General features: G+C 63.2%; 10 protein-coding genes across 12 annotated transcripts; 3 read left to right on the top strand and 7 right to left on the bottom strand.

The window, feature by feature from the left end:
• Positions 1 to 175: 175 nt before the first annotated feature.
• Zswim7 (Zinc finger SWIM domain-containing protein 7) lies at positions 176 to 951 on the bottom strand (the record flags this gene model as incomplete). Its single annotated transcript, XM_062774993.1, has 5 exons — positions 176 to 289; positions 345 to 635; positions 673 to 713; positions 754 to 837; positions 876 to 951. The coding sequence occupies 5 exons, from the start codon at positions 949 to 951 to the stop codon at positions 176 to 178; spliced, it is 606 nt and encodes a 201-aa protein (XP_062630977.1).
• A 117-nt stretch (positions 952 to 1068) lies between these two features.
• Chmp5 (Charged multivesicular body protein 5) lies at positions 1069 to 2592 on the top strand. The gene is made up of 6 exons (XM_062774992.1): positions 1069 to 1196; positions 1230 to 1286; positions 1336 to 1440; positions 1495 to 1626; positions 1755 to 1947; positions 2084 to 2592. The coding sequence occupies exons 1-6, from the start codon at positions 1188 to 1190 to the stop codon at positions 2227 to 2229; spliced, it is 642 nt and encodes a 213-aa protein (XP_062630976.1). The 5' UTR covers positions 1069 to 1187; the 3' UTR covers positions 2230 to 2592.
• On the bottom strand, positions 2557 to 3389 carry ORAOV1 (Oral cancer-overexpressed protein 1; the record flags this gene model as incomplete). The annotated part of the gene is made up of 3 exons (XM_062774991.1): positions 3152 to 3389; positions 2924 to 3103; positions 2557 to 2884 (listed from the first exon to the last, which is right to left on the bottom strand). The coding sequence occupies exons 1-3, from the start codon at positions 3211 to 3213 to the stop codon at positions 2557 to 2559; spliced, it is 570 nt and encodes a 189-aa protein (XP_062630975.1). The 5' UTR covers positions 3214 to 3389.
• An 809-nt stretch (positions 3390 to 4198) lies between these two features.
• On the bottom strand, positions 4199 to 5924 carry tvp38 (Golgi apparatus membrane protein tvp38). The gene is made up of 3 exons (XM_062774990.1): positions 5213 to 5924; positions 4920 to 5160; positions 4199 to 4838 (listed from the first exon to the last, which is right to left on the bottom strand). Exons 1-3 carry the CDS (start codon positions 5778 to 5780, stop codon positions 4340 to 4342), a joined length of 1308 nt encoding a protein of 435 aa, XP_062630974.1. The 5' UTR covers positions 5781 to 5924; the 3' UTR covers positions 4199 to 4339.
• An 802-nt stretch (positions 5925 to 6726) lies between these two features.
• On the bottom strand, positions 6727 to 8518 carry SPBPB2B2.09c (putative 2-dehydropantoate 2-reductase). The gene is made up of 2 exons (XM_062774989.1): positions 8445 to 8518; positions 6727 to 8398 (listed from the first exon to the last, which is right to left on the bottom strand). Exons 1-2 carry the CDS (start codon positions 8457 to 8459, stop codon positions 6875 to 6877), a joined length of 1539 nt encoding a protein of 512 aa, XP_062630973.1. The 5' UTR covers positions 8460 to 8518; the 3' UTR covers positions 6727 to 6874.
• A 271-nt stretch (positions 8519 to 8789) lies between these two features.
• Positions 8790 to 12751, top strand: mpd2_1 (GYF domain-containing protein mpd2; the record flags this gene model as incomplete). Of its 2 annotated transcripts, XM_062774987.1 has the most annotated exons (4): positions 8790 to 8986; positions 9298 to 9759; positions 9798 to 10116; positions 10157 to 12751. In XM_062774987.1, the coding sequence occupies 3 exons, from the start codon at positions 9298 to 9300 to the stop codon at positions 12649 to 12651; spliced, it is 3276 nt and encodes a 1091-aa protein (XP_062630971.1). In that variant the 3' UTR covers positions 12652 to 12751. The 2 variants fall into 2 exon arrangements, with proteins under 2 accessions (XP_062630971.1, XP_062630972.1); XM_062774988.1 differs by lacking the exon at positions 8790 to 8986 and having other exon boundaries at positions 9298 to 9763; positions 9916 to 10116.
• A 37-nt stretch (positions 12752 to 12788) lies between these two features.
• On the bottom strand, positions 12789 to 14537 carry LOC62_06G008452 (uncharacterized protein; the record flags this gene model as incomplete). Its single annotated transcript, XM_062774986.1, has 3 exons — positions 12789 to 12900; positions 12945 to 13618; positions 13665 to 14537. The coding sequence occupies 3 exons, from the start codon at positions 14535 to 14537 to the stop codon at positions 12789 to 12791; spliced, it is 1659 nt and encodes a 552-aa protein (XP_062630970.1).
• Positions 14538 to 14965: 428 nt separating this feature from the next.
• Positions 14966 to 16479, top strand: VTA1 (Vacuolar protein sorting-associated protein VTA1; the record flags this gene model as incomplete). The annotated part of the gene is made up of 5 exons (XM_062774985.1): positions 14966 to 15083; positions 15124 to 15218; positions 15255 to 15461; positions 15498 to 15585; positions 15629 to 16479. 5 exons carry the CDS (start codon positions 14966 to 14968, stop codon positions 16477 to 16479), a joined length of 1359 nt encoding a protein of 452 aa, XP_062630969.1.
• A 62-nt stretch (positions 16480 to 16541) lies between these two features.
• Positions 16542 to 20642, bottom strand: BRPF1 (Peregrin; the record flags this gene model as incomplete). The annotated part of the gene is made up of 16 exons (XM_062774984.1): positions 20408 to 20642; positions 20343 to 20364; positions 20258 to 20308; positions 20166 to 20219; positions 20011 to 20126; positions 19843 to 19975; positions 19720 to 19796; positions 19505 to 19672; positions 19298 to 19465; positions 18844 to 19251; positions 18636 to 18805; positions 18454 to 18598; positions 16999 to 18418; positions 16736 to 16959; positions 16615 to 16688; positions 16542 to 16563 (listed from the first exon to the last, which is right to left on the bottom strand). Exons 1-16 carry the CDS (start codon positions 20531 to 20533, stop codon positions 16542 to 16544), a joined length of 3378 nt encoding a protein of 1125 aa, XP_062630968.1. The 5' UTR covers positions 20534 to 20642.
• Positions 20643 to 20728: 86 nt separating this feature from the next.
• On the bottom strand, positions 20729 to 23396 carry YGL114W_1 (Putative oligopeptide transporter). Of its 2 annotated transcripts, XM_062774982.1 has the most exons (5): positions 23236 to 23396; positions 23124 to 23178; positions 22017 to 23079; positions 21482 to 21978; positions 20729 to 21436 (listed from the first exon to the last, which is right to left on the bottom strand). In XM_062774982.1, the coding sequence occupies exons 1-5, from the start codon at positions 23249 to 23251 to the stop codon at positions 20821 to 20823; spliced, it is 2247 nt and encodes a 748-aa protein (XP_062630966.1). In that variant the 5' UTR covers positions 23252 to 23396; the 3' UTR covers positions 20729 to 20820. The 2 variants fall into 2 exon arrangements, with proteins under 2 accessions (XP_062630966.1, XP_062630967.1); XM_062774983.1 differs by lacking the exon at positions 23236 to 23396 and having other exon boundaries at positions 23124 to 23221.
• Between the last annotated feature and the right edge of the window lie 66 nt (positions 23397 to 23462).

Here is a 23462-nt window from a genome sequence, read left to right as displayed (position 1 = left end):
AATGCATACATGTATACATGCGGGCGTACAACAGTGCTCGTGTGGATGTATAGCTACAGAAGGTGTACAGAGAATCGACGTATGCTCGTGCCGTGCCAAGGATCGCCATGCCCATCCCGCCGGTTGTCGACGCGAATGATTTTGTGAAACGGCCCTCAACCACCCTCAACCACCCTCACCCTCCCGCGCCACCAAGCCCCAGAAGCCCGGCAGCAGCAGCCAGCGGGACGGTTGTGTCGACGACTTTTCCTAGTCGATCGGCGAGGAGCACAGCCAGGATGTGCTTGCACTGCAGGTGGGGGTCAGCGACGTGGCGTGGGGCTGCGTGCGTGGCTGTGACGCACAAAGATGGACCGCGGGGCAGTGAGCGTGTTGAAGGCGAAACCGGTACACGGGCAGATCATGCGACCGAGCTTGGGCGCTTGAGATGGGGGAGAGAGAGGGCTGGCGTCGTCGCCTTGCGCCTCGTTCGAGGCGTCGCCTCCTGCTTGCGCGTCTGACGCGGGTGATTTGGGCGACACGTACGTCGGGCTCGGGGCCTGGGTCGGGGGCTGCGTGAGGTCTGCCGCCGGGACTACTGGTGGAGAGGGAAGGTCGAGGTAGAGTGTGTACGGTGCGCCGGCGGACGATGTGACCTGAGGGTGAGCTGGGCTCGTCATTAAAGAAGCTCACCTGGTGCACGAACCTGCCGCCGGGGAGGGAAACCTTGACCACTGGCATGGGTCAGCAAGGGTTTACAAGTTACCCGCTCACCGTCCCGCCTGTCGACGAGCTGGAGTGCCGAGACCAGCATGGGGCCGAAGAGAGCGTGCAGCTGTGTGAGGACGGCATCGGGGGCTGCGGTGTGAGCTGCGTAAGTCGGAAGACGAGCTCACCTTGCTCTGAGGGGCTGAGAGCGAACAGGAGCGCCTCAACGAGTGCGAGGAAGTCTTGGCTCGGGTGCGTGATCATGCTATGGGGGTGAGGTGCATGCTGCGCGAGATAAGAGCATGACGAGGAAGGTGGTCAGCTCGACATTGTTGACGACTGAGTGGACTGTGGGGTCCCCGGGTAAGACTTTGTGTGAGCCCCCACTTTACGGCCGACGATGATGCGTGCCTCTGTTGCCACCTACGACAGCGAGCACCACCTCTCAATCTCGAGATTGATAGCTGGATCTCACCACACACCACACCACACCCACCACAATGAACAGGGTAAGTACCACCTCGCAGTCCCGCTGACGCCAGATATTCGGCTCCAACAAGGCCAAGCCCAAGCCCAACCTCACAGACGCGATTGCGTCGGTGCGTAGCTGCGCCTTCGAGCTTGACGTAGCTGACGCCCGCCCCGCAGACCGACACGCGCATGGGCAACATCGAGGTCAAGATCAAGAAGCTGGACAACGAACTCGCGACGTACAAGGCGCAGATGGCCAAGCTGCGCGACGGGCCCGGCAAGGTGTGCAGGTTGTGGCTTGACGGAGAGGGAGAAGCCGCGCTGACGCCCCCCCAGTCCGCTGTCCAGCAGCGCGCGCTCCGCACGCTCAAGCAGAAGCGCATGTACGAGTCGCAGCTCAACCAGCTGCAGCAGCAGACGTTTAATATGGAGCAGGCGGCGATGACTACGGAGAACTTGAAGAACACGGTGGGTAGTAGCGTGGGCGCGGAGCGGCCACGGGGCGGCGTCGGCGTGGCCTGGCCAAGGGCCACGCCAACACCGGCCGCCGGCCAGCATTCGCCGCACTTGCCGCACTCGCTGACGCTCGTGCGTAGATGGCCACGGTCGACGCCATGCGCATCGCCAACAAGGAGATGAAGCGGCAGTACAAGGGCATCGACATCGACAAGATCGAGAGCATCCACTACGACATGGAGGACTTGATTGAGCAGGCGAACGAGATCCAGGAGAGCTTGGGGCGGAGCTATGGTGTGCCGGATGAGGTGGACGAGGAGGAGCTGCAGGCTGGTGAGTGCGAGCACCGAGCGGCGCAGCCGCGAGGGAGCGAGCTGGGCAAGGCCTTGGAGGCCTTGCCAACAAAGGCACCTTGGACCACTCCGCACCAAGGCCGCCCCCGACGTGTGCAGACGCTCACACACCGCAGAACTCGACGCCCTCGGACTCGATGACGAACTGGTCGGCGAGAACGAAGCGCCATCGTACCTCTCCGAGTCGACCGCGCTGCCCGACTTTGTCGACGCCGAGCCGGTCGAGGAGGCCAAGGAGCCGACGGCGGAGGTGGCGAGGTAGCGAGCGAGGTCGCGGAGCGACCGAGCGGTGAGCGACTCGAGCATGCACATGGCAATACCGCACCGGTGCTAAGCATCACTGGTGTCACAATACGTAGTAGCGATGTACAATAATCTATGTGTGGTGAGGGTGGAGTGGTGGGGGTGCGGCGCCGGCGGGCGTGGCGTGAGGACGAGCCTTGCCGCACATGGTTTCCGCACCAGCTTATCCTACGGCTCCGGCCTCAGTAGCAGGGCCCGCCGCCTCTCCAGGTCTCGGAGCCAGGCCAGCAAGCGCCGAGCAAGCACCCAACCGCGCAACGCGGCGGGACTCGCTGCGCTCGTCGGCTTAGAACCGCAACTGGCGCGTATCAACACCCTTCATCGGCCCCTCGATCCCCTCGACCACGCCCGCCCCCTCCCCCGCGCCGTCCGTGCCGTCCTTGGCCGCCGTGACGAGGCGGGGCCGCGTGCCGAGCGAGGTGCAGAGGAGGCGGTATCGCGCGCGGATGGCACTCAGCATGGCTGGCAGGTCTGGCGCTGCCGCCGCCGCCGCCTCGCGCGCCGCGGCGAGCTCGGGCGTGTCGTTATCCAACGGGGCATCGGGGACCGGCGTGGGGTTTGTCGCTGGGAACGCGGTGATCAGGCCGAGGAGCGTCTGCGCGTGGGCGAGCGACCTGGTGTCGGGTCAGCGTTGAGGAGACAGGGGGGCTCACTTCGCCTCCTTGCGCGACGACGACGACGCGAGCTTCGCGCACCACACCCCCGCAAACCCCTCGTAGAACCCCACCTCCTCCCACAGCTCCCACGCCTTCTCCTGTCCCAGCTGCCTCCCCTCGAACAGGCCGTGCAGCTGGCCGTGGGCGTGGCCCTCGGCGTAGCCCGTCTCGTAGAACCTGCGCGGGTGTCAGCTCCGCCTGTACGGTCGACGCGACGCTACACACCCCGACTCGAGGTTGATCGCGCCGTCGAAGAGGTCATCACCGTCCATTGCGATGTCGGTCATTGTCGTGGTGGTGGTGTGGGCGTTGCAGTGCTCATTGCCATCGCTCAGCTGAGCTCGGCGCCGACGACTGACTGACGTCGGGGCCAACTTTTGCTCTCACTGCCGTGCCTGATGACCTTACGGCGAGGGTGGAGGCGGCGGGAGTATATGCCCGCACCAGCTGTGAGTGAGCGAGGCGAGGCGCGAGGCAGGGCAACCCAAGTGACGGAGCAGGCCGAGAGTGTGCGTGTACGCGAGTACGCAGACGGCGTGCGCAGCGCGCTGGCGAGGCTGGAGAGCTGTAGTCCTAGCCAGAGGAGAGTCCGGCGGAGGACTACCGCCTCAGCCAGCAGCATATCAGTGTCGTCATCGCAGCAGTGATGCCACACCGCCAGCCAGGCCGTCACTCACCCACCCCAGAGCCGATTCTTCGGCAGCCTCACTCACTCGCGCGGCAGCATCGAATGCACGCCACGAACTGCAGCCACTACCCCCCACCCCCCCATCCGCGACGCCAAGCCCCATCTTCCGCACATTTACAGCTATTTCGAAACTACCGACCGACCGAAGACGAGGCGGCGAAAAGCGAGCGCGGCGGGCAGCGGCGCCGCGTTCCCGCGACCGCGACCCCCACCCAAGCCCCTCGCTAGAGACTGCGCCGCACGTTCCTTCGTGGCGCACCGTATCAGACACCGCAGCGCGCGTGCGCCGCCTGGCCCTCACTTGCCCCTCGGGTGCGCGCGCGCTACCTGCTGCGCCGCGCTGCACCCACCCACCCCTCGCAGCGCACAGCCCACACCCCGCCAAGAGATCCAAATCGGCCGCCCAGGCGGCGACGGCGACAGCACGCACGTCAGGTGATACATGGCGCACTCCTGCGCACCTGCTGGCGCCGTGGCGGCGGTGCCCACCGGCGTCGACGCCGCGCCGCACCGGCCTCCGCACACCCATCGCTCTTTCCTCCGACCTCTCGCCGACTGCCTCTAGCTCCCCTCCCCAACGCCAGCGCATAGTCCACGTTTGCAGAATTTGTACAACGTACAAGGCCCTCGGCCCTGAAAAACAAGGAAATAATCTACCGGCGTGCTGCAGAGGTGATGGCTGCTGCCGCTGTCTGCGCACGCGTGCTCCGACAGCTCCGGCTCACCTAACACGCACTGTCCTCCTCATCACAGTCGCGCGCCTCGCCCAGCGGTGTAAGGAAGGCCACCTCCTCCTCCCTCACCACCCGCTGCTCGTCCTGAGCCTTTGCAATCTCCCGCTTGGCAATGTGGGTGAGGTAGACGAAAAGAAGAATACACAGAGCAATGCCGCCCCAAGTAGCGCCGGCCTTGACGCGGTCGCGGTGAAGGTCGTCTTCAGACGGTTCCTTTTGGGTCGAGTTGCCGCCGTTGCTGCCATCGGGCGAGGCATTGTACGCCGCCGACAGGTCGTGAATGCCGGCGCCGATCCATGTGTGTAGAACCAGTTTACACAACGACAGAGCGGTGCACGCCGTGTAGGTCTGCAGTGAGAGCGTGGGCGCAGATGCGAGCACCACGTTGAGCAGGTTATAGGGGTAAGGGGCCACTCGGATGAGGAGCAGCAGGTGAGGGTTCTGAGGGATGATCTGGAGAAGCGAGGTGGCGGTAGGGGAAGAGGCAAGGCTGTCGGAATGCGTGAGCTATGGTCGCCATCTCTTCCCCGCGGCGGCGGCGGCGGCGGCGCCGACTCGATCAATAACTCACCACTTGGTCACCGTGTCACGCAGCAGTGTCCGCGACACGACAAACACGACGACTGCACCGACCAGTGATGCAATGTAGCTTGCCACAAAGCCGTACCACACGCCGAAAGTGTATCCCGAGAGCACAATGAGCGTAGAGTATAGTGGGAGGGGCGGGATAGTTGTGATGAAGATGAGCACGCCGAATACGAGTAAGCCCTGGTAGCCCATTTCGTATAGGTTCTTGCTCAGTTCGTCGAGGGCTGGGGTGCGTCAGAGATGGTACAACGGCGCTTTCTCCAACTCGTCACTCACCAGAGAAGAGCTCTCCCTTCCAGAACGCAGTGGCGGCGAGGAAGCCCAATGTCGTCACGACCCATCCGATGATGAGCCCGCGACCGAGGGCACCGCCCTTGGAACCGCAGAGGCGTTCGCGTAGCGCCGTGAGGACCATTCTGCGGAGGGGTGGGCGACTGCGAGGTGGGAGCTGCGATTCTGCTGGGTGGCTCCATGCGGGGGGGAATGAGGCGAGCGGCGAGGGGGTGTGGGTGTGGGAGTGGGTGTGAGAGTGGTGGTGCGCCGCGCCGATATCTATAGGGAGAAGGCGAGGCTTCTCCTGAAAGTCGAGACTCCCGGCGCGCGATCCATGACGCGAGTGCGACGACGAGAATCGGCGATCGGGTGCGCTCCAGCTGCTCGACGATGCTGCCGTAGTCGTGTCTATCCTGTGCAGGGTGAATGACGGGCGGGGTGTTGTGCTGCTGCCGCCGTGGTCGCCGGGGGTGGGCGAGCGGCTACGCGCTGGGGGTTTGGCGAGGGTCGCCGAGGCGGACGACGCCATTGTTGTGGTTGTTGTGGTTGTTGTTGCTGATGATGATGACATTGCACAGGAGAAGGAAGACAAGGTGTAAGGGAGCGTGGGCTGTGGGATGGGGGTGCAACCCCATACACACGTTGTGAGTTGCAGGAGGGATGTAGAGTAGGTGGTGAAGCAGGAGATGGATGGGTGGGATGGATGTGTTGGTCGCGGTGGGTGGGTGGGTTGCAACGGTGGTGGCCCGTGGCAGCGGTGGCGGCGGAGGCGGCGGGGTGCAAGGGGGGAGGAGGGGGAGGGAAGGTCAAGGGGGTGGGTGGGCGCTGGGCGCTGCCGGGCGGGGCGCGGTGGAGGCACGGCACGGCTGGCTGTACTGTAGTGAGATGTGATTTCAAAAGGTCAGGGGCGCGACATTCCCACCCTGCGTGCAGTGTGTGTCGAGCGGCGCCGCTGGTTGCCTCTTTGCACCGTGCCGTATCGTTTGCTCGTCGGGTAACTGCGACGACAGCAAGCCAGCCAGCCAGCTGCCAGCCAGCCAGCCAGCCAGCCCGCCTCGACTCGTCCATCTCGAGGCCTGGCCTTTGTCCCAAGGCTTGGCATTGCAACATTGCACCTTGTTATGCAATGTAATCTGGCATCAAGTCGACTCTTGACAGCCAGCCAGCTCGATGCGCTCGGCACACGTCGACCACAAGGATGCATGCTGTATGCAGCACACACATACTCCAGTAGCACCTGTCTCTGTTGCCCTGCCGGCACCCATCTCACCGCCCATTCTCGCCCCCAACTCCCCATTTAGAGCGCCTGTTCCATTCCTGCACACCGCCGTCGCACGGCTTGTCCCCGCTGGCCGTTGGTCCCAAAACCCAATTTTGCCTCAAGCAGCAAGCAAGCATCATGCACCATGCACCCAAACCTAACCCTCCCAGCCCAACCCGCAATCCCACCAGCCTTCATGACGCCATAATCCATTCCCGTCCACCCGTACTACCTGCACAGTCCAGATGAAGTGTGTGTGCATATGCTCGCTCGGTGCAATGCTCGATGCAGTATACAAATTACCAAATGCTACCTGGCTAGCTCTGGTCGTCAACCCGACCACAACTCTGCTCTCCCCGCACATCCGTGCCTGCCATGCCGCCATGCCTGCCATAATGAAACAGTTACACCCGTTCAGAAACGCCCCCTTCCCCTTGAGACCGCGCCGAAGACGACGACGGCGAACCAAGCGACGACCCAGAGTCAGAGCCGGTAACCAACCCGAGAGTGGCAGCTGCCTCGGAGTCTTCCCGTATCCGTCTCCTCAACTTTCGCCTCGTTCGCTTCTCTGCAATATCCTCGTCGCGCTTGGCCTCGCGCAGCGCCACCGCGCGCTCTTCAAGCGCGAGACGGCGCTCCTCCAGACTCAAGCGACGCTCCTCGAGGGCGCCCTCCTCGCCGCGCCGCACAGCACCAGTCACGGACGGGTACAAGTTCTTGTTGAGCCCGCCGACCTCGGCCTTGAACTTGACCATCTGCGTGAGCATCTGGTGCACTGGCGTTGGGACATTCAACCGGGTGCCGAGCGACACGAGAAACTTGTTGATATAGTCAATCTCAGTCATCTGGCCGTTCTTGACGTCGCCAGCCATCGAGCTCGTGTTGTCGCGCGTAGCCGAAATCACTGAGTTGACGCGGTCCAGAACGCTCGGGTAGGAGAAGAGCCGCACAGCTTCGGGGGCTGCGGTGCGCGGGGCAGCCAGGTTGTGCAGGTACGCTGTGAGGATCTTGCTCGTCTCCTTGACCGACTGCTGGACGAGGCGGTTACCGGGCGAAGAACGGTGCAGCGCGCCATTCCTCAGGTACCCTCCGCCGAGGATTGCCGTGAGGGGGTTGATCGTCGCGTTGACAGCGAGCTTGAGAAGCAACTCGTTGTAGAGGTGCGGCATTGGGAGGAGCGAGGGCGACAACGACGACATGGACAGCAGCGCCGTGAGCGTCGCGTGCAAGTTTGTCATCCCCATGCCGGCCGGCGGTTGGGGCAGCGGGAGGGGCGGGGATGGTGGCGGTGTCAGCGCCGGCAGGTCGCCGACGTGCGTGCCCCACAGCCAGTTCTCAAAGTCGACCTCGCCGCGGGGATCTGGCACAACGCCCCACTTGATGGCCCCTTGGCCAGGACGTGACATGTGGAGCACCGAGCCGTGCTGGCTCGGCGTGGCGGGGGTGACGCCGTGCGTCGTCGTCCCGAGGATAATCTGCGGCCTTGTTGATGGCTCCGGCCAGAACTTGGCGCACAGCTCGTCGTACACGCCCATTCCGTTCTGCAGCAGCGCAACAACTGTGCTCGGGCTGATACGCGAACGCAGGCCCGCGATCGCCGCAGAGGTCGCAGGCGCCTTGGTGCACACAACCAGCGAGTCGATCGGCCCACCGGCATTCACAGTTGCCGCGTTGCCTGCCGCCGCGGCGGCTGCGAGCGCAGGCAGTCGGCCCGGGTTGGACACATCGAGCTCGTACCCCGTCGTCGTGGTCGTGTCGCCGCCATTCTGCGCCACGTGCAGTGTCGGACCAGTAGTGATATCCCCGTCGGTCGCTCGACTCGGCTTGACAAACTTTTCCGCGTTCCGCACAACGAGCGTCACCTGCGCTGATGGCTGCGAGAGTCGGAGATGGTGGGCGACGAGGGTTCCTATTGAGCCGATGCCGAGCTGATGCTGTTAGCGGGGGTCGAGTCGGGAGCTCGGGGGCACCTACCACATGATACCGCATGCTTGCTATTCCGCTCCAAGATGATGTAGTCTTGTCGCGGGTGCTACATGCATGCTCTGTGCAATGTTGTTGTTGTGAGTCGACTTGATCCCAACCTCGCAGCTAGCAGGCCGTGATCTTTGACCTTGGGTCGGCGTGCCTCTTTGACGAAACACCGAGAGCGATTGCTTCCGTCCAGCCAAGCTAGCTACATTGACTTTTGGCTGGTGGTCGTCTGAGCCGCCAGCCAAAAGAGCGCGTACAGCGGCATCATTTGCCGCCGCTCGCTGAAGCCTGGCTCGGTGGGTGCCAAAAGTCGACCACTGTGAGCAGCTGGCGCCTGGTGCACCACCCACCGCTGAGAAGCTCTCGTTGGCTGCTGCTGCTGCTCACCACCTCGCCCTTCGACCTCACCTCGATCCTCGACTTCAGTCTTCCCCCTTCCCAACCTTCTCGATCAAACAATCCCCTCATCGCATACACTGGAGCCCTAAACGGCCCTCAGATACATCTCATCAGCCCCGTAATCCAACACTCCCACCCAAACAGTGAGCACAAGCTTCTCTCCTACCCCACTTTGCCCCCTCCGTCATTTCGGTCGTCAAAAACGGCGAGCGCGCGCGTGTCATTGTCCCCCTGGACCCGACACAGCGCAGAAGACCAAGACAACAACAGTCGACGCGACGACAAGAACCTTGGACCTGGCTCGCCCGCTTTTGTGCACGTTGCCTGATCACCCCATCCTCTGATCACTTTTCACAAAGTCGCGTCTTCCTCGCCACCTAATAAACTGGCACAATTTTGACTCACCCTCCCTTCATCCGTCTATCCAACCAACACACACTAACTCGTCACTCAGATGTCCATGCACTTTGCTCCCCAGTGGGCCAAGCCCGTCAAGCCTACCGGCTCGTCTCTGGCGTCCAACACCGAGGCTCCTCTTCAGCAGCGGTCGACGGCGACAGCTGCAGCTCCGGCCTCTCCCTTCCCTGCCCTTGGCCAACCCCGCGCGGCTTCGCCTACCACAGCCGTCACGTCAAACCCGCCTCTCTCCTACTCGCGCGTCACCCACACCCCCGCGTCCCCTTCGTACGCTGGCGAGGGCTACTTCCCCTATGCAGGAGACGCGCCTAACGGCGGGGGCGACGGCGGCCCGCCCTTCCGCTACAGTCGCGAGCAGATCCTGGCCGTCTGGGATGAGGACAAGTTCAAGGACCGTCCTATCGAGCTCGTGAAGATGGCCGAGAGTGGTGGCGTTCTCGTCAGCAAGGACATTGTCAAGCCCCAGGGACTTCGCGAGCTGTCCGAGCTGGAGAAGAGAGTGAGTGCGGGGTAGTGGGGTCGAGCCTAACGGCCTAGCTCTTGACCACGTCTGTTCACCCGCCGATTCCTACTCGCCGTCCACAGCAGCACAACAACAACAACAACACCAACAACGCGTCCGATAATTCTGCCCCTGGAGCGCGCCGTGGTTCAGCTGCCCCTGGCAGGGAGAATGCTGGCCCGCAGCAGCCGAATGGCCGTGCAGGCTTTGGAGGCTTCGGCCGCGGCGAAGGTGGTGCCTTCGGCGGTGCCAAGCTCTCTGGATCCATTGCCGAGGGCCGTCAGCCCGGTGGTCTCGGAGGCGGCTTTGGTGGCGTGGGGAAGCGTGCGCCCCGTCGTGACGGTGGTGCTGAAGGTATGTCATCGCCAAAGGGCACACGGACTGACTTGACAAGACTCTGCACGTACTTCAGCCGCATCCACATGGCGGCCTGCCCGCACCGCGTCTGGCACCTTTGAAGGTGTTTTGGGTTTCGGTGGGACTGGAAACGCTGCGCCTCGCCCCGAGGCCACAGATCCCGCCGCGGACCGCCTGACCAATGGCAAACCAGAGGACGATCGTTCCGGCTGGGCCGCCGGGCAGCGCAAGTGGCGCGCTGCTCCGCAGGACGACAAGCTCGAGGTTCACGCCGAGGAGATTCGCTCCGAGTCTGTCATCGCCACTGCCTCGGGCACGCCGCTGGTCGAGAGAGACGCCATGCTTCGCGAGTCGACCCCTCGCCCCGCCTCCGCTGCATCGTCGCTGCCGCCACAGGAGCGTGAGGACCTCGGCGCCATCAACTGGTACTACCGCGATCCGAACGGTCAGGAGCAGGGCCCCTTTACTGGCACCCAGATGCACGAGTGGTACTCGCACTCGTACTTCAAGGATGACCTGCCCGTTCGCCGCCAGCCTGAGACTGGGTACCACACCTTGGCCGAGCTCAAGACCGCGACCGGCAACGCTGTTCAGCCATTCCTCTCATCTGTCCGCCCTCCTCGCCTCCCGCCCAACCTCCCCATTCCCATCGCCACCCTCCAGGCCTCCGGTGCCGTTGGTGGCCTCCCCTCCCCCAGCGGCCTGAACGACTCGTTCCGCAACCTCAACGTTCACGGCGTACCCCCTCAGCCCCAGTTCCACCAGAGCCCTTCGTTCCCTGCCCCGTACGGCCAGCCCCAGTTCAACGGTGCGCAGGCTTTCCTTGGAGGCCAGCAGGGCTGGGGCCAGGCTCCTGGACCTCAGAGCCCTGCCCGGCTCAACGGCGCTTACGGCTCCATCGGCGGTACTCAGTACGCGCCGTACGCCAGCCCGATCGGTGCCCCAGTGCCTCGTGCCGACGTCTTTGGCGGTGGCCAGATCGGTCAGGCCGGCGGCTGGGGTGCCCCGCCTATCAACCCCGCTGCCGCTTGGCAGCAGTCCCAGGTGCCCGTCCACGCGCCCGCTCCGATCCACCACCCTGCTCCGGTTGAGCAGCACCCAGTCCCCACTCACGAGCCGTACTTCTCGCCCCAGGAGCCTACGGCTCCCATCCCCGAGCCTGAGCTGGAGACCTTCGCCGCCGAGGAGCAGTACGAGGAGGAGGAGACTGTCGAGGAGGTTGAGATTGAGGATGACTCGTACATTGACGAGGAGGAGGTGTCTCACCTGGTGGAGGAGGAGAGCTTCACCGAGCCCGAGCTCGAGCCCGAGGTCGCCGAGTCGCCAAAGGCCGCCCCCGCCTCGGTTTGGGGTCAGAAGACCCCCAAGTCGGCCAGCCGCAAGTCATCGATCACCACGCCCGCTTCAGCTGCCCCTGCACCCCTTTCCAACCTTCCCCCTGCCCCTGCCTCGCTCTCCGCCAATCCCGTTGCCGCCAAGGTTGAGGAGCCCAAGCCCGCCACCCCCGTTGCCGAGAAGGCCGCTGCCGCCGCCCCCAAGCCCGCGCCGTGGGCCGACAAGCCCTCTCACGCTACCGGTCCCTCGCTTCGCGAGATTCAGGAGGCCGAGGCCCGCCAGGCTGACAAGCGCAAGCAGGCGCTCGCCGACGCTCGTGCCGCCTCGTCGTCGCCTGCTCCCATTGTCCCCTCGGCCAACGACGACCACTTCCCGGCGTCGCTTTCGTGGGGCCTCCCCCAGCAGGGTTCGAAGACCGCCCCCGCTCCTGTTCAGCCGGCTGCCTCGCCCGCTCCCGCTTGGGGCGGTGCCAGTGACGGCCCGAAGAAGACGCTCAAGCAGATTCAGGAGGAGGAGGAGAAGCGCAGTGCCAAGCTGGCTGCTCAGACCCGCGCCGCTCAGGCTGCCGTCAGCGGCCCATCGGTCGCCAAGCGTGGCTATGCCGACCTCGCCGCCAACTCGGCCGCGTCGGCTGCGGCTGCCCAGGCCGCTGCCGCCGCTGGCTGGACCACGGTTGGCACCAGCGGCAAGGCTTCCGTTGCCCCTCCCAAGCCCGCCGTCGCTGCCCCCAAGCCCGTCGCTGCTACTGTCGTCAAGCCCATCAACCCTATCGTTGCATCCAAGGCGACCAAGCCCAACGGTGCCTCCAAGCTCGGCGACGAGCAGCCGACGATCGAGTTTATCCGCTGGACCAAGCAGGCTCTGACTGGTCTCCGCACGGATGTCAACGTCGACGAGTTTATCCAGATGCTGCTCCAGTTCCCTGTCGACCCTCCTGCGTCGTCCCGTGCCGACGTGCTCGAGATCATTGCCGACTCGGTCTACGCCGCGTCGTCGACGCTGGATGGCCGCCACTTTGCCCAGGAGTTCTTCACTCGCCGCAAGGCTGATGCGGCCCGCAGCGCGGCAGCTGCGAGCGCCGCTCGCCCCGTGCAGAAGATTGCCTCGCTGGCAGATGTCGTCAAGACTCAGCCCAAGCCTGTCGCCGCGGACGCTGGCTTCAAGGTTGTCAAGACGAAGAAGGGAAGGAAGCTTTAGGGGTAGTGATCGAGGTTTTGTGGTGCTCATTGATTATATACGAGGCGGAGACTCTCCAACTCCAACGCACTTGCCCATCATATGCATGACTTGATGGCTGTACAGCTGGCTGCTTTGGTGTATAGACAGAGTTCAGTCTACAAGTCGTCGACCTCGTCCCAGTCGTCCTCGCTCTCGTTCCAGCCAAAGAGGTCGGGATCGACGCCGAGCTGGAGGAGCATTGCGCCTTTGTGCCACACTGGGCGGTGTCTGGGGAGGTCAGGTAGTTGCTGGGCATTCACAACATAACATACGTGGTGTGACTGCCGTCGATGCCAAACTCGGTCCCGCTTCTGGGTCTCGACGCCTCCCGAAGCAGACGCTCGAAGTCGTCGCCGTCGTCACCAAACAAGGGGTTGCCGTCGAGGTTGGCATTGGTGGCGGACTCGGGATGTTCGCCGCCCTTAGAGCCCCGACGGTCCCAATCCCAGCCCTCTGAACGATATGCAGGCTGCTCAGCTGGTGGAGGGAGCAAGCTGAACAGCCGGTCAGCGACCTCACGCCCGGCGTCGCGCCAAGTGTGCACGAGCTGCGCGACGCGGTCGTCCTCGTCGGGGTTGGAGCTGTACTTGAGCGCTGATTTGAGGGTGCGGATCTGGGCCTCCAAGCTGTTGCAGAGCTCGATGTCGGGATTACGGCGCGACTTGCCGCCCGAGTTCTGGCGCGAGGCGACTGACGGCATGGAGCCGGGCGTGAGGGGGACGAAGGGCTTGCCGACGCGCATGGTGCGCGAGCGGTGGAGGGTGGGTGATGAGGCGGCCGATGACGACGGCACAGTGGCACCTGACAGTGGAGAGCTGTCAACCGCCTTTTCGAGCGAATGGGGAGAGGGTGCTGGGGTTGCGCGAGGAACTGGGGCCAGAGGCGCGATTCGGGTCGGGGGGCGGAAGGGCTTGCGGAGGACTTTGGCTGGAGACGTGAAGACGTCCTGGGGAGTTAGGATGTGGGTACACCTGTGCGAAAACGACACCCACCTCGCTGTCACTGTCTTCCTCGGCCTTGCGCTTGGCACGTAAGTGCGAGCCTTGGTGACCAGGTGTCTTGCCTACACGCCACTGTCCGGTTGTCACAGGCTTTGGGGCCTGGAAAGGCTTCTTGCGGATGACGGGGATGACGGGCATGGGGTCTGCAGCGGCTTGATCATCCCCCTCGTCGTCGTCCTCGGCTTCGTTCATTGCGTCGTTGTGGTCCTCGGCGCTGTCGTGGGCAATATCATCGGTATCTTCAAGGAAGGGAGTGAAAGTGTCTCGAGCCCAGGGATCGTACACCACCGGTCTGTGGCCTTGCTCTCGGGGAAGGGGGGAGCTCGGCATGTCAAGAACGAAACTCGGCGTCTCGGTCGGCGGCGAGGAAGCGAGGGAAGGCGTCTGTGGCTCCTCGACCGTGGTGGGGAGTAACACCATGGGAAGCTCGAGCGGTGGAGGAGGCGGGGAAGGTGATGGCTCGGGCGTGAAGATGGGCGAGTCTGTCCCCTCGTCGTCGTCATCGGGAGCAGTGGCCGCCTGTGCCAGCGGGATCGGCGGGGCGGGCTCGTGTGTGCGCGCCACTCGCTCTGGCCGCTCTGCGCGGAGCAAGCCGAGGAAGAACGGGTTGACGGTGTACGTTTTTGTTGTCGGCTCGTCGTACGTCTCCATAATGCTGCCGTCGTTGATGTCGGGGAAGGGCGGGTAGAGGAACGGCGCAGGCATGGGGCCGCGGTGGTCGTCGGCGGCGACAGCCTCCACGGACGGAGGAGCGGAGAGCGGCGGGGCGATCATGGGACCGGCGGCCGTCTCTTCCGACGACTTGGGGGGATGGTCATCTAGGGGAGGGATGTGGGCTTCTGGTATCGACCACCAAGGGAGCATTGTGCCAGTGTGTGTTGAGGAGCTGAGAGTGAAGAGAAGAGAGAATGCAGTGAAAAGTCGAGCTGTTGAGAGCATGGCGCGCGCCGTCGACTGTCTTCCTCGCCTTCCTTTTCGACTGCCACATCCACTCACCCAGCTCGCGTCTCAGGCACCACCCACCACCACACAGCGCGGATCCAAATATCTGGGACCCCGCAATCACCAATACAATGACGATGCGACAGGCAGTGCATGCGGCTGTTCTCGACCACCTTCCCTCCTCGACATTTCATCTCGACATTGTCCTCTGTCTCTCACATCTTGCATCTTGCTATTCTCCGAGCTCAGCCTCGTGACCAACACACGGCTCCACCTGGCTCCCAGCTACTCAACACCGCACCCAGTGCACCCTAACCCGGTGGCAACCACCTCCCCACCAACGACAAACCATGGAGAACGTCCACATCCCCCTCGAGGCCATCACCGACGAGCTGCGCCTGCCGTGCGAGCAAACGCTGCGGCGTGCCAACGAGCTCAAGAAGGTTGAGCCTGTCGTCGCGTACTGGTGTAGGTAGCTCAGTTTACCCTCTCCGAAGCTAACCCCCAGGCTCCTTCGCGGCGGCGCAGAAGGCGCTCAGCACCCCGAACCGCTCGGCAGACGGCACCAAGTTCCTCATGCTACTCCTCGACTCGCTGGAGGAGGTGGGTTAACGGTCCGGTGACGTCCTAACCCACCAGATGAAGGCCCTCCTGGCCACCAACGAGGCAGTCACCAACGAGGCCGTCGGCAGCGCGTACATGGAGAACTTTGCGCTCAAGGTCTTCCTTTCCGCTGACCAGGAGGACCGTGCCGGCATCACGGGCAAGGGCACTATCCGCAAGTTTGTCGTCGCGGGCCAGTTCATCGAGGTCCTCCGCTGCTTTGAGGGTGGCCTGACCGAGGAGGTGAGTGGCGTAGAGGAACAAGGCTGACCCTTGCAGATGGAGCAGAAGCTCCAGTATGCGCGGTGGAAGGCGAGCGACCATGCCAAGGCGCTTCGCGAGGGACGCAAACCGGTCCCCGGGCCGCGTGAGTTTGCTGTGTCCTTGTACATCTCCAGCTAACGACCCAGCGATCCCCGAGACGGAGGAGGACGAGCTCGCGGCCCTCGACCTCCCCTCGGTGCCCGGAGGCTCGCGCGAAGGCTCCTTCTCGAGCCAACAGCGTCCTGCTCTGTCGCCTGGTGCGCTCTCGCCACCTGCGAACGCACCTGGATCTCTCTCGCCGGTGGGGAACACGTCGCGCCAAGGCTCGTTCTCAAGCCAACAGCGCCCGACGCCTCCAGCCATCCCGTCGCCCCAGCGGCCCACCCCGCCAATGGTGCCGTCGCCGCACCGCTCGCCGCCGCCTGCCCTCCCGCCGCTGGGCAGGAACCTCTCCGACTCGGCCTCGTGGTCGACGCAGGCGACTCCCGGCGTGCTGGACGACGAGGACGCCAAGCAGCTCGGCTCGCCGGCCAAGAGCCCCCCGGCGGCCACATCGCCACCGCTTGCCCGCTCACCCCCATCCCAGTCCCGCTCGCCAGAACCAAAGAGCGTGCGCTTCATGGGTCCTGATGGCGCTCCGCTTTCGCCGGCTGAGACCTTCGCCACCCCCGACATATTCCCCGAAGCCCCACCCCCTCCACCATCTGTCGCGTCAATCCGATCCCCTCCCAAGGCTTCCGTCCCTCCACCATCGCTACCTCGCGCCGCGGCTCCAGCTCCGGCTACCCGCAGCCAAGGCCTCGGGCTGTCGACAGCACCTCCGGCTCCACAGGTGCCCGTGCAGGTGCCTCAGCCGACTGGCCCAGCCCGCACCCTCACCCGCAAGGAGACTGAGACTGTGCAGAAGCATGCCAAGTGGGCAATCTCGGCTCTCGAGTTTGACGACGTGGAGACGGCCCGCAACGAGCTGCTCAAGGCCCTTGCCCTCCTGAGCTGAGATATAGACATGTAGGTACCATACATTAGACAGAGGTATGCAACAGTGGAGCTAGGTGAGCTCTAGAGATCGGCCAGTGCTTGTCTGGGGAGGTCAGCTGGAACTTCAGGAAGCGAGGGCGCGAGCTGCACCCACTGGTAGGCTTTACGACAAGCCTGCTTGACATGAGACGACTTGAACTTTTGTGACCGGCCACCAGGCTCCTTGCCCTGTGTCGTGTCAGCGTCGCTTCACATCTCCAGCGGCTATCACTCACGCTGAGGAAGATTTGATCGCGTGCGTCATCTGCGCCAATCTTCTCCATCCTCTCGCGGTGGACCCAGGCATAGCTGCGCTGCTTATCGTGGAAGCGCACAAGCCACGTCCGGCCATTCGACTGGTCTTCTAAATCTAAGACTGATTGCGGGACTGTGTCCCACTTATCAACGTGATCGATAACAACGCCGGGGAAGTAGGGGTAGGAAGTCACCTTTGCCCAGACTGCGGTATGTCAGCTGAGTCTGAACCGATCGAACGCACCTTGAGTTCCAGGCGGGAAATCGTCGTCCGCCTTCGAGCCCTTCTTCTTCGGGGTGCGCGCCTTTGGCTTCTCCTTGGGCACCTCCTCAGCGGGTGCCACTTCCGCCGCCGGCGTCTCGTCGACGGCAGCATCTTCGACCACCTTCGCAGGACTTTCTACTGCCGGCTTGACGTCCTCCTCAGGCGGCGCTTCCGGTGCTTCGGGCTCCTCGGGTGGAGGTGTCAAGCTTTCACCTCTTCTGGGGAATGTCGCCTCCACGGCTGTTGTTGGCGCCGACTCGGGGACAGGAGTCAACTCTTCTACCACCTCCTTGAGCTCCTCAGCAGGTCGTCCGCGTTTCGATGGCTTGGACTCCGAGTCATGCGACTCGGCTCTCCGTTTCTTGGACGGCCTTGACGCCGGCTCGGCTGAAGACGACGCTCGTCCCTTACTCCGCTCTGATGGCTGCGGAGAGCCTGTTGGAGCCTTGACACTGCTTCTGCTTCCATGGGAGACTAGAATCGTGTTAGCGCGGCCGCTTGACACCTGCCTACCTGATGGTGTGCGCGTCTTCTGCTTGGGCGGCGGTGGTGGTGGAGGGGCGGCACGCTTGCGTTTCGAGCCCTCAGGTAAGATCCACCCAACGTTGAAGCGCTTGTATTCGTCCGCAGCACCAATCTCATCGGCCACGAGATCAAGTTGCTTCTCTCGTTCTCTCCGTTCGCGGTCAGACACAACCGCGACGGACTGCAGCCCGAGCACACCGCGCTGGGGGCGAGCCTGGGGACGGATTCTGCCTGGAGACGACCTTGCAGACGTTTCGCCATCCGCAAGCTCCTCAATGGCACCGGGCGGCCCTTGGCGGGTGGTCCGACGGCGACTGGGTTCAGCCACTGGCTGCTCTTCTTCCTGGGGCGTAGCAGGGGTTGTTGAGACGTCCATAGGAGACGACACCTCGGTGGGCAGGCCGTCAAGAGGTCCTCCGCGTGAACGACGAGTTGATCCTACTCCAAGGCTTATACGCTCCTTGTAGGCGGCGTCCCGCTCCTCGAACAGTCGCTTCTTCTCAGCAGCAGACATGTGCTTGCGAACACGCTTCTGTGGCTGCGTTGTCTGAGGAGGTGGAGTAGGCGACCGTGGCTTTTGCTTTTCAATCTCTGAGACGAAGATGGATGCCAGCAAGTCACGAGTCGGCTCCGTGGAGTCTGGAGTCAGGAGGGTCTGCAGTCGAACGAGCGACACCTCAAGGTCTCCAACACTTCCATTGGGAGGTGCGGCTAGCGTGTCATCATCGGGGAGCAAGGCGGATTCCAGTGGGATTGAGTCTAGCTCGTCAAGGATAGGCTTGACGTTCTTCTTGATGCGCGAAGCTGTGCGATGGAAGGGAGTTTCAGATTTGTTGTACAGCATGGCATTGGAGAGCACGAGATTGATGTCCGCCTGAGTGGTCAGCACGGCTGGGATAACATACCCACCTTAAACTCAGCCACGTCCAGGTAAGCAATGTTGTCGAGCTTCTCCTCGATACCCGACCAGCTCATCGGCTCCTTGACCACATCAGCGTAGTCCGGGACCTCGGCAGTGTTGACAGGGTGGAAGAAGAGTTCGCCTCGGTCCATCCTGAGGGGTCAGCGTGGCGACGACGGGATGTACTTACGCAACAACCTTCTCGAGAGTACTTCGCAGAGCGGCGTAGTGCGGGAAGATGAAGTTGTCAACCACCTCCTTGATGACTTGAGCCTGTCGCAGCTTCTCCTTCTCTCGCTTGCGCACAAGCTCGGCCAGTAGTCGGACTTTCTCCAGGTCGTTCCTCAATGCGAGAAGGAACTGGGGTGTGAGTGCTACGTTGCTGATGGAATGCCCACCTCTAGCTTCTGGGCCTTTTGCGCATCCGTCTGCTCTCTGGACTCGCTCGTCGCTGTCCATGGCTCGAGGTGCAAACGCTTGAGTAATGGAGCTCCTCGCCTTGCCTCGCGCTTCAGACTCCAGTAGCGACAGAGCTTCTCGATGAAAGGCTGTCGCTTTCGGATCGAGAGCTTGCCCACATAGTCGACCAGCTTGTTCACGATCAGGCGCGGCACGATGGGTGGGCCAGGGCGGTAGCTCTTGGCGTGGGCGCGCGCCGTCTTGGTCGTCACTGTCTTGGTCGTCGTCGAGTTCTTCCGCTGACGCTTTGGTGCAATAGGGCGGTCTTCCGAGTCCTCGTCAGTGTCATGGTAGTCGGTATCGTCTTCGTCGTCATCGTCCATGTTGCGCGCGTCACGCCAGTCGGCCTGAGTGTGTCAGCTAGACTCCTTCATTGATCTTAGTGGCACCTACAGGCAGGTGCTTCTCGCAGTACGCCTTGAGCTGGCCGTCCGAGCCCATGAGCTTCATGCTCATGAGCAAACCCATCTGGCGAGCGCATGTGACGTGGAACGCCGTGAAGCAGTTCTTATTCTCGCACTGGATGCAGGCGCCGGCGCGTTCTTTGCACAGGGAGCACACCTGGGGGTGGATCAGCGACGTAGATGGGCGTCCACTCACAAGCTTCCATCGGTTCTTCGGCACCATCTCGACGCCCTCAACGGGTTCCATGTAGATGGCGTTTCCGACGCCGAGCTCGGGAATCCAGATCGCGCAGAGTAAGTGCGACCAGTGGCCTGTTGTCGTCTGCTTGAACGCGCCTCCTTCATTCGGGCAGAACAAGCATGACTGGGAGCGAGGTTAGCTGGGAGACGGTAACTGCTCAGCTTACTCACCACGGGGTTCTCTGGCGATACTGTGCACTTGCGGCACAACCACTGCCCTTCTGGGATGTACGGCACGCCATAGCAGTCTGAGTTGTCAGCGTTCTAAAGCTCGCGTGTCAGCTGAGAACGCACCTTGATGAACAGCAAGGTTGCAGCCATCGCAGAACACGATCGCGTTCGAGTTCTCGCCCTCGCCGTCATCGCAGATCGCGCACTTCGAGTCCTCGACGGGGAGATGCGACGCAGGCTGGGGAATACGCTTGATCTGGTGGGTCAGCTCTGCCCGTTCGCCACACCCACCAAGTTGAACCACTCCTTCTCGAGCCGGTCCAAGATGATCTCGAACACCTCGTACGAGATGGGGCCCGACTGGTCCTTCTTCCTCGAAGCGTTGACGGCGTCGAGCCATTCCTGGTCTAGCTGTCAGATTCGTCCCGCTCGCGCTCGCCACCCACCCTGCTCGTCCATGTCATACTCGACCTGCACGGCGAGCTCGGACTCTATCGGCTCTGCGGGTCAGCTTGCGCTCGGCGTCCAACAAACGCACCAATGTAGCGGATATAGTGGGCTGGGCGCTCAAAGTCGGTGAAATCGTTGTCTGAGGTCAGCAGAGAAGGTGCGCGCACACCCACAGCCATATGATCGCGCCTGCTCCTGCTCGCGTTAGCTAACTCCGTCACCCTTAGCTAGCGCTCACCGAGTGCACGCCTGCCGGCGCGAGCAGCGCCGCATCGTCCGTGATGACGCGGAACGAGACGGTCGGAATGTCATACGTCTTCTCTGCTGGCCGGAGCGGCGCGGGCGTGGGCTTGGACTTGGCCATTGGGGGTAGTGGCTGCTGCTTGTCGGCGTCGTGGTACACCGCGTAGCGCAGCCGTGTGGTGATTGTGAGGGGTGTGCAAATTAGTTGGTGGGTGGGGTTTGTGATTGTGATGGGAGGCGGCGAAGAGCGAAGAGGGGGTCGACGCGACCACAACAAACGCGATTCAGTGGGAGGTGGGGTCTCCAATAAAATGCTCCCGTCGATGCCCTACAGTGGCGTGATATGCATGTGTCTTGATCTATATGGCCCTTTGCCTATTGATACAATGCTTCTGCAACGACATGGGCTCAGGCGCAGCCGCCAGAGCAGTAGCCTCCACCACCAAGACCGCAGCCAAAGCAGCTGATGGCGCCAAAGCCGGAGCTGGTAAGGCTGAGCGTCACAATGCTGATCACACCCTCGCCGAGAACGAAGCCAGAAGCCACAACAATGGCGAACAGGGGCGTCTCGTCGGTACCCGCAAGCTTGGTGGCGCGGTAGGCAATGTATCCGCCGATGAGACGGGCGAGCGAGAAGCTCGGCGAGTTGAGGAATCCGATGGCAAACGCGACGCCCGAAGGGACGAGCTTGACAATGGTGTTGACGGTCGGGTTGGCCGAGCGGCCGGCAAACGCCTTGAGCGCCGAGGTGACGCCAAACACGCCGCCAAAGACGACCATGAACGGCACAACGTGGGAGGGAAGCGACCCGTTGTTGAGCAGACGGGCGAGGTTGAGCCAGATGCCGGCGGATGGAACGGCAAACTCGGGGCCAGGGATCTGGTACACGGACGTGTAAAACTTGTAGCCGGCGGTGGAGACGAACACGCTGGCAAGGGAGCCGATCATCTGGCCGTAGAACTGGGAGCGAGGAGACGCGCGGAGGAGCTGTCCAGTCTTGAGGTCCTGCATGAGGTCTCCGGCTCTGCGGGGGATCAGTGGTGACTCGACAAGAGGCAGCACCACTTACTGCTGAGCACCGGCCTCGGCGACGCCACCGGCGATGACATTCGCGACGACGTTACCCGGCTGGAGGACGGCGAAGAGAAGCTGGCTGATCTTGCCGATACCTGACACGGGGTTGATGTCGGTCTCGCCGAGAGCGCGGACGCCAATAAGACTGAGGACAGACGCCAGAACGAGGCCAATGGCCGTAGCCCAGGGGTGGATACCGTCGCTGCCAAAAACGACCCACACGAGGCCAACGCCAAGCACAGCACTGACAGCGAGACCAACGTACACCCACGAAAGGGGGACGAGGCGCTCAGGGGGCTCGTGCTCGGGCTCCTCGTCGTCCTCGGGCGGGTCAAAGTAGCCGTCCTCGGTCCTGTCGTCGTCCTCGGCGATGAAGACGCCGCCCTGCGTGCGCTGGCGGTAGTGGCTGTTGAGTTTAGAGATACGCTGGACGACAATGGGCATGAGGGAGATGACCGCCTCGGCGATCATGATGGCGAGGGCGACCCAGAGCTGCGTGTGAGTAGAGTGCCAGTGCTTCGTTCACTCACAATCCAGCCACGAGCACCGTCCGTGGTCGAGGACACCTTGCCTGGCGCCCAGCCGGCGTGCTTCGCCAGCGGCGAGAGGAAAGCCCATCCGACGAGCATGCCAATGTTCATGGCGACGGTGACGGGCAGGCCCATGATGATGCCCTGGCCAATGTACGACAGCGATGGCGTGAACCACCACATCCAGTTCGCCGCGAGGCTGGTGCCGAATGGCAGGCCAAAGATGTCAAACACGGGCAGAGCAAACGTGACGGGGAAGAGGAAGCTGAGGAAGGTAACCGCCGCGCTGGCGAGGAAGCTCCACACGAGCGCCCACCACCCGCGGCCAGTCATGAGCTCTGGGTCGTCTGATGGGCCGCCATGCTCGTCCTCGCTGTCGTAGGTCGCGCGGAGCTCCTCGCTGATCGCGCGGTGGTGGAGTGCCGGACGCTCTGGGCGGTCAGATGTCGGCACGCGGCGGTAAGGGCCCGACGGGGTGGGGTCAAGGCTCTGGGTCGGCGGCGGCGCCTTGTGGAGCAGTGCGATGAGCTGCGCCGTTGCCGTGCCGGACGGGAACACGAGCTTCTCCTTGATGATCACCTGACGGCGGAGCGGGACAGCGAGGAACACGCCGAAGAAGGCGACGGCGAGACACCAGAGCACGAGGCTGGTGTAGCTCAGCTCGATGGGGTCGCGGCCGTCCTGCTCCAGGTTCATCATGCCGAGGGCGGGGATGATGCCGACGAGGCCAGCAGCCAGCGGCATCGTGCCCGTGGCCACGGCGGTGGTCTGGAGCACGACGTTCTCCTGCGGGGACAGCGGCGCCGACTTGGGGAAGAGGCGCGGGAAGAGCGGGCCGAGCTTGAAGATGGCAAAGCCGAGCAGCGCGCTCTGCAGGCTCATCATCGACACCCAGCCCGTCTGCAGGCCAAAGTAGATGTTGGTCATGCAGAGGATGACGCCGACGCCGAGGCCGACCGCGACGGCACGGAAGGTGAAGTCGCCTTCGAGGGTCGGCGGCTCATCCTCGAGCTCGTCGACGCGCGGAATGTGGTACAGGTTGCCGCGGGGCGACAGGGGCGAGCTGGCGGAGGTCAGCGCGGGCAGTGGGGGGACGGCGACACGCACACCGGGTTCATGGCGACGGCGGTGTGGCCTACGTGGCGATGCTTGAGGCCTTGCACTGTGAGGAGGCTTTAGCAAAGCTTTGAGCAAAGATGCGAGTCAGTTCGGGATGTACGAGGTGTGCGCTCCATCACGTCTTTAAGGGCTCGTCGGCATCCAAACGGCCAGGTCCGGCCTCCACCGTGAGTGAGTGACTAAGGCAAGGCGGTGGAGGTATGTTGGTGCTGCTGCGCTGCCTGCTTGCCGCCGAGGTCGTGACGCTAATGAATGCTCGGCAGCAGCGAGGACGGTGTGGGGGGTAGCTGCCGCGACGAGCAAGGCGTAAAGGACAACCGAGGAGAT

The sequence above is a fragment of the Vanrija pseudolonga genome, chromosome 6 (assembly GCF_020906515.1).
Source record: "Vanrija pseudolonga chromosome 6, complete sequence".
Classification (NCBI taxonomy): domain Eukaryota; kingdom Fungi; phylum Basidiomycota; class Tremellomycetes; order Trichosporonales; family Trichosporonaceae; genus Vanrija; species Vanrija pseudolonga.
Note: the sequence above shows the minus strand (reverse complement) of the source record. Positions and strands in the feature narration are given on the sequence as shown.

What these genes read in the sequence shown, in the direction of transcription:
- Chmp5 (XM_062774992.1), top strand. An exon ending in TCACAGACGCGATTGCGTCG is followed by an intron (nt 1,287 to 1,335) that starts GTGCGTAGCTGC and finishes CCCGCCCCGCAG; the next exon opens with ACCGACACGCGCATGGGCAA. An exon ending in CGGAGAACTTGAAGAACACG is followed by an intron (nt 1,627 to 1,754) that starts GTGGGTAGTAGC and finishes GCTCGTGCGTAG; the next exon opens with ATGGCCACGGTCGACGCCAT.
- YGL114W_1 (XM_062774982.1), bottom strand. An exon ending in GCCGTCGCCATGAACCCGGT is followed by an intron (nt 23,080 to 23,123) that starts GTGCGTGTCGCC and finishes GACCTCCGCCAG; the next exon opens with CTCGCCCCTGTCGCCCCGCG. An exon ending in GCCGAGGCCGGTGCTCAGCA is followed by an intron (nt 21,437 to 21,481) that starts GTAAGTGGTGCT and finishes GATCCCCCGCAG; the next exon opens with AGCCGGAGACCTCATGCAGG.
- tvp38 (XM_062774990.1), bottom strand. Translation starts at nt 5,780, where the DNA reads ATGTCATCATCATCAGCAACAACAACCACAACAACCACAACAATGGCG. An exon ending in GAAGGGAGAGCTCTTCTCTG is followed by an intron (nt 5,161 to 5,212) that starts GTGAGTGACGAG and finishes GACGCACCCCAG; the next exon opens with CCCTCGACGAACTGAGCAAG. An exon ending in CGTGACACGGTGACCAAGTG is followed by an intron (nt 4,839 to 4,919) that starts GTGAGTTATTGA and finishes GCATTCCGACAG; the next exon opens with CCTTGCCTCTTCCCCTACCG.